The 7,156-nt window shown below is 40.1% G+C and overlaps 2 protein-coding genes across 2 annotated transcripts in view; both read right to left on the bottom strand.

Moving 5' to 3' along the window:
• Positions 1 to 917: 917 nt before the first annotated feature.
• On the bottom strand, positions 918 to 2,021 carry LOC140932331 (uncharacterized). Its single transcript, XM_073381953.1, has one exon. The coding sequence runs from the start codon at positions 2,019 to 2,021 to the stop codon at positions 918 to 920; it is 1,104 nt and encodes a 367-aa protein (XP_073238054.1).
• Positions 2,022 to 4,631: 2,610 nt separating this feature from the next.
• LOC140932330 (uncharacterized) overlaps positions 4,632 to 7,156 on the bottom strand; it is a 7,099-nt gene continuing 4,574 nt past the window's right edge. The window contains exon 2 of the mRNA XM_073381952.1: positions 4,632 to 7,156. This exon is cut by the window's right edge and continues 1,688 nt beyond it. Coding sequence (XP_073238053.1) covers positions 5,678 to 7,156 — 1,479 coding nt within the window. The 3' untranslated portion in view covers positions 4,632 to 5,677.

The raw sequence follows: 7,156 nt of genomic DNA, 5'->3' as shown, positions 1-7,156 counted from the left end.
ACGCACCAATTACTGATTACGAGTCTTCATAGCCAATAACATCACGGCTTAACTGACAGACGACCAATAACTTCGTGACGTAATTGACCAATCAGATCAACAACCAGTGTATAATACCATCAACTGACGTGATACAACTCACTTTGACTCTGAGGATGACTACCTCGCGGGTTGTCGAAACGTCAGTCACTGTCAACAACAACAGTCCTATTCAGGACTACGTTCACCCGGACGATCAAACTCAACCTACTTTTTATATTTTTCGGCTGGCCATACCAGCCTTCTTCAGGTTTACAGATGTTACTGAACTAATGTAGGAATCACAATATTCTATTAAACTACGATTTGACTGGACTAATAGCAAGGAGCGGGCTCCGATAGGCTCTTTGCATGACTGTGATCACGTGGTCAGCTTTCGGTAAACACGAAAACAGTTTACTTTTGAACTGTTTTCGTGTTTACCGAAAGTTAGGCTACGAATAGTCTCCATTTTTTTCCTCAGGGATAGTAGAACGCGAGCGCGCGCGCTGATCAAGTGATCAAGTAATAATAATAATAATAATAATAATAATAATAATAATAATAATAATAATAATAATAATAATAATAATAATAATACTTATATAGCGCCGATATCAATATTGCTATTTTCATCAGCGCTTTTCATCAGTCATGCAAAGAGTTTAAGCATTGTCTGGTGATGGACATTTTCATTTTTTCGTATAAAAGCGTAACTTAAAGGAATCTTCTCGCCTGAATTTGCCACTTCATAGCTTAGAACACACAATCAATACGTCGAAAGTTGAAATACCGTCGTTAAAAACAGACCGTAACTAGGCTTGATCGACAACTGACCAACTTGTTTGAGTTATGACAATTGAAAGTATAGTGAATTAATCCTGTTAATCCTCTTTAGATCATGATCGCTCTATAATGGTAAAAGAATCATTCCAATAGAAATATTTCTCCTGTTCGTAGTTATAAGCGTTTGAAATAAGTATATTTTGGAGAGACTGGTCATATCTGTGGCAACCGCCAAACCTGTCTCGAGGAAAGTTAAACCCACAATATAAAGTTGAACCTCGTGGAGCAATGCAGTCTTCTTTAAGCACGCAAATAACAAGCCATTTCATGACACGTCTTTGGACTTCATCCTTGTTTACATAAACCACTGCACCACCTTGTAGCATGTCCTTAACTGCTCCTGCCGTTTCCATCGGAAAGTACTTCAGCATTGTTGGATGCGTAGCGGTTATTATGGAGTGACCGGTTGTGCTGACATAAAACACTGCACCCGTATTGTGGCGGGACATAAGCTCGATTAAAACATTTGTTTGATTTCCTGTGAACTTGACAGATGAATCAAACCACATTGTCCCGTCAAATTCAGACAGCATTTGTTGAATAATCAGGATTTTCCAACCATAATTATGCAGGTTACGAATGTGTTGGGGGTATGCATCAAAGTTGAATTTTCTGTACACTACATCAGGCATTATTCTTACTTCATTAATCTCCGCGTCATTTAATCCAAGATCGTAGAAAAACCATTTTATTCCTGGAAATTGCTTTCTAAATTCTTCGATATGATGCTTAAATTCTCCGTAGTGGTTACTGGAAGACCCAGTTACTGGAGCGACCAGATCGAAAAATGGGGTCTTGGCATCTATGGACTCGACTGGCTTTCGCTTAAACGTTTGGTCCCGAAGAACAGCTTTTACTAAGGCTAAATCTGAACTATCAAACTTGAACTCTTTTCCGATTAGGGACGAGTTAAATCCAGCAACATAATGGCCGATTTGGAGCCTTTCATCACCATCAATTTCTGTACTGTTACTAGCTACACTTTCCTTGGCGTTCGAAGTCCTAGGGACACTATGGTTATAAACGAAGCGAAGTTTAGGTTCATGGAAAGTTGTGTCACTAATGTCTTCGGTCTTGAGTACCATGTAACCATAGAATGAACCCAGAATCAAGATGACAGGAAGCCAAACGAGCCTCCTGTTAAAGTTCATTTTCATTTTGAAAAGGGCTTCCCGTTATCTGCAAAACGTGAATACACAATCAGCGATGAGTCTGTGTACACTACTTCAAATATCGCATGTATGCATGTATGAAACATTTCAACACATTCGTTGTCTTGTTGGCCCTCAACTCCGAGGCGGACGTCTGGCAAATAATTTTCTCAGACATACATTCCCTCTAAGAACAAAATTGTTTGCCTGTGGTTCATAATACAGTCGAACCTCGACATAACTTACCTCTATATAACGAAGTCTTCGGTATAATGAGCGATTCTCTTTACCCTTGAAAAAATAGTCTGAAATCGCAAGTCTGAAATGTTATACGCTTGCAACACCTAACCAGTGGGGGGCGTGGGGGAGAGAGACGTCTGAATTCTGAGCGTATGTGCCATTATGGCTCTTGGTAAGGGACGGACCCTTAGAAAAGTTATGGGGGGGAGGGGAATTTTCGAGCCGCAGCAATTTTTTTTCGTTATCAACTTGTGTGAATTTTTTTACGCAATAGCATGAATATTTTTTAGGATTAATTGGCGTGCATGAATTTTTTTCATTTAGTTTTCCCTTACGCGAATATTTTTTTTGTACTTTGCTCGCCCCCCCCCCCCCCCCCGCATAAGTTTTCTAATGGTCCGTCCCTTACAATGAATAAATGTTGTCCGGTGACGTCACCTACTTTTGCGAATATGCTCATACCGTGTTTTCGTCAAACAACCAGGACTTCGTATGACAGGAACTGCCGCCAACCGGAAGCAAGAATAGGTAATGTACCTCGGACAGGAAATTCTATGGACACAAACCTTATTATGCGGAAAAACATTGTGATAAGAGATTGTTAGACCGTGTAGTAAATCTGATCAATGATTCGGGCTCAAAAGCCTTGAGATCCCTGATCCCATTCTTCTGAGCCCTGAGCCCTTTCCTCTGAGCCCTGATCCTATGATCCTACTCATATTTAGGGCTTTGAGCCCTGAGCCCATATACCATGTTAGGGGCCGACCATTTAACTCTTGAGAGGGGGGTGGGGGGGGCGGGGGTGGTGGGTGATTTCTGGTCATCAAGAATTTTTTTTCCCTAACAGTCTGGTGGGCAGGATATTTTTTCCCTTTTTTCCCATAAGCTTTCTATTACATTTGTGCTGCATGCAATTTTTTTCTTCCGACAAACGCTTGCAGGAAATGTTTCTTCAAAATCACCCACCCCCCCTCCCCTCAAGAGTTAAATGGTCGGCCCATTACGACCCTGAGGTGAAAGACAATAGAATTCCAGCGCTAACAAGCCTCTTTTTGTTTTAGTTCATCGACGACTTTGTCTCAGTATATGCAGACATAATGAGGTCGACACTCAATAACATCCGTCGAAAGACCCTATGATCTTCGGTCGGTCTTCTTAATTATAGTGACGTCATTCCTCGGTGAAGGGTTTCCGAATAAGACTTTACCAAATACCTCGCACTGAAATGGTTTCATATGTCTGAAGTTTAAACTCGCTTTTTCTCTATTTTATCTCCCTTTTGCTCCAATCAAAATTTTGGCACGAATAAATGAATGAATGCTTTCATTAAACTCTTCTGATAAGATTTTCTCTTTTTCGATGGCTGAAGACGCCTACAAGTTATCGAAGTTTGGTCAAGATTTTGAGACTGGAAACATAGCAAAATAAACCGCTATAAACCACCTTGTGGAAGAGATTTATCTTTGATATATTCTTATTGTGGAATGTCATGGGACAAAGAGGAAAGATACTTATTGCCTTGTAGCCTCCCCGCAGACGTCCTTTGGGGTTCGTTTGTCACGCATTCATTTCTCCCCCACGGACCGTGGGGGAGAAATGAATGCGTGACAAACGAACCCCAAAGGACGTCTGCGGGGAGGCTTATTGCCTTGTTCATCGAACTAGCAAATAACCATCTCATCCAGGCCATAAAATTCACTGCTTACCGGTTTTGGAGATTAAAACCAATATTCTGAATACATTTGTAAAGGAGCAAAAAAAATTTAAAGCTCGAGATCAATCCTAGATATGCATGGGAAAAAACTCCAAACCGACAAAGAAAACTTAAAAATCAATATCCGTCCACGATACTTTACTTCAAAAACTTTGAGATGAAATGATTATTTATATTGATTTACCCTAATTAATATTAACTTGATTGAAAACTCGGCTTCTCATGTTTGCATTTTTGTTTTCCAATATACATGATTGACCTTTTTGTAAATAAATCTATCTTGTTTTTGAGCCTTTTGTTATATTTTTGTGTGTATATTAATGCAGCTTTTAATCGTTATCCTAGTCTTTTATTTTTCGTACGCTTTCGCAATACTGTAAAATTTACGGTCATAAAGATTTTAAAGCTTATTGTTGTTGTTGTTGTTGTTGCCCGGCCTGAACTGAGAAGTTTGTGTCCCGGTTATAACAGGGGTACGGAATAGCGTGGTCCTGGTCGATACATCTTAATAAAACTGGACTGAATAGTCCTGTACTTTTTTTTATTATTCTTTACAAACAAACAATTACAATTCATTACAGACATTTACAATTCGTTACCACTAAGTCTAATTATCGATTACTAAAATTTATCTTTCATTACAACATATATCTATTTTGAAAGGGAGAAAAAAAGGGAAATAAAGAAAAAAAATTGTCCACAAAACGACTACAATAACAAACACAAGAAGGTTGGCTGCCTTTTGGTTGTCCCTCCCATATCTGCCCATCCCTTACTTGCATCCTATTTAGCTGTTTAGATTAATTAAAATTACTTTTCTGAGGGGCATTGTTTGAAAGGAGCTCATTTCTTCCTAAAGGAGGCTAAGTTACTGAATAGTACTGTACTGGATTTTACCAGAGGTAAGCAAAGTTTTCCGGTTCCTCAGTTCCTGCTTCCTAACCCAAATAGTTTCGACGCGGGTGACTTGAAGAGATTTAAGTTTCTCTTTAAAAAAATCGACAACAGTTTTCCGTGGTATGTACCTTTATCAACCATAGAAATGACTTCAAAATGTTCAAAACTCAAGTGGAACCACAAACCGCGGGCGAGTAGTTTCACTGCAAAGTTTTGACGTCATTGCTATGGTCGATGAGAGTACAGATCATGGAAAATGGTTGTCGATTTGCTTTTCACAATAACATTCTCTTAACAGTTTTTGACGTCCATTTTCTTGGATTTGTCTCGGAACATCGCGCGCGAGAGAAAGAGCAAAAAAACGTTACTCTTATTGAACATAGCTCTCCGCCAATCAGCGCGCAAGAAATCGCTCAATTATTGTTAAAAACAATTTGGTGAGGTTATCATCTTCTTGGTCGATGACCCTGTTCTATATGCAGCGCTAGCACTTAAGACCCTCGGTTGTTTGCGTGTGACAAAGTCAGAGAAAACACTGGCTTTTGTTTTGAAAAACAATTGATCGACAGTTGTTAAATAGAAACTCTATATAACAACTGTCAATGAATTGTTTTTCAAAACAAAAGCTAGTGTTTCCCTGACTTTGTTACACGCAAACAACCTTTCCCCAGGGCAGTCTTCTCGTTTTCCAATATGGCGGCGTTTCTCCTGACGCCATTTTGAAACCGTGAAGCCCTTGGAAAATTGCGTTATCTCAGTCTTCTGCTATCACCAGAAAAAGAACGTTTCTTAGCAGTTTCACGGCAGCTGTTCATTTGCTTGGCCCCTCTGATCCATCTTCAATGAGCACAGCGCTCTCCTCTCCGGAAGCTCCAGAGGCATGATGTGTTGGTTCTCCTGAAGGTTGTGTGGGGACTCTTTTACCAAGCAACAGGATCAAAGAAATGACTATAAAACTCAGTACCATTAAGTTGACAACAATTAGCATCCAAACAATCGACTTGGATGCAGCTTGATTTTGCAACGCATACCTGACGTTTACGAAAGAGAAGTGCAAAATTAAAAGTACGATGGTCTCGGCTGTATTTTCTAACGGAACTTTCTTGTAAGAATCTTTAAAAGGCCTGTAGAAAAGCTGAAAGCACATACAGGCTATTAGAACTGAACTCGTTACAGTGGTTTGATACGGTGATGTTCTCGGGATCAAAGAAATCGAGAATGCAATTAGCATGCGTCTTATGAGGTAGAGTATCTCAAAATAGGCATGAAAGTCTTTCTTGTATGGAAGATATATGGAACCTAGCCAGCTGTCTAAGACAGTTTGTTCTTCCTCGGAAAGTTCTTCTCTTTTCCGAACATATATACATAAAAGGGGTAAAAACACTCCCAGAGGAACACCAAAGACATAGAGTGTCAAGGCGAACCAACCAAACACTTGCAAGATGGTGTAAGTGCGACCTCCACATCCCTGCCACGGTGCCTCTCGCAAGTAACGATAGCTGTTGTCTTCGTCGCAGGGCGCCAAGACAGTGGCAGTCTTCTTCACAATAGGGAAATAAGTGAGGTTAAGAGATACAATGCAAAGGTGAAAGCAAGTATTTCGAGATGGGAAGAACCTTTCAAATGGATTCCAAAGTCGACGAAGCAAACACCCAAGTGAAAAATACAGCCAAATGGACAAAATGCAGATGACGGGAAAGAGAATAAGGGATAACAACTCACCAAGTGGAGTAAATAGAACTGGAAAAACACAAGCAAAACCTGAAAACTGAAGATTAAACACACCACTCATGTATCGCCGAGCTTGAAGAATCTTCTTCGGCCAAATATCCATGTCGGAAATTAGAGCATCCAAGGTTTGGAAATAAAAGACGCTGATCTTGAGTATCCCTCTTGATGCTTTTCCTCTTCCAGCTAGACCAACAAAAAGGTATACTATATTGAGTTCAAGAAACCAACCGGGAATGAACTGGAACATGGCTAACACGAACAAAATAATGGTTTGAGCAAAGGCGACTAAAATGGAAAGGAGACGTTTCTTTTGGTAGAAATAAAATGCAACGGTTAAAACCACCATGGTCACAACAAGAGCTGCCAAGATGTAGACGCTACTTTCAGACTTTGGACAAGCATGACACAAGATTCCCTGCTTATAATAACCTTCACGACAGTGTGAACAAAAACGGTCTTTACTACCTTTCCGACAAAGGCACGACTTATCACAAACAGTAGCTGATCTAGTTCCGCTAACGACAATTCCACAGTGGCAAGTCCCGGATGGGTTGCACGG

Source organism: Porites lutea, chromosome 3 (assembly GCF_958299795.1).
Source record: "Porites lutea chromosome 3, jaPorLute2.1, whole genome shotgun sequence".
Classification (NCBI taxonomy): Eukaryota; Metazoa; Cnidaria; class Anthozoa; order Scleractinia; family Poritidae; genus Porites; species Porites lutea.
The sequence above is the reverse complement of the archived record's forward strand: the minus strand, read 5'-3'. Positions and strand labels throughout refer to the sequence as shown.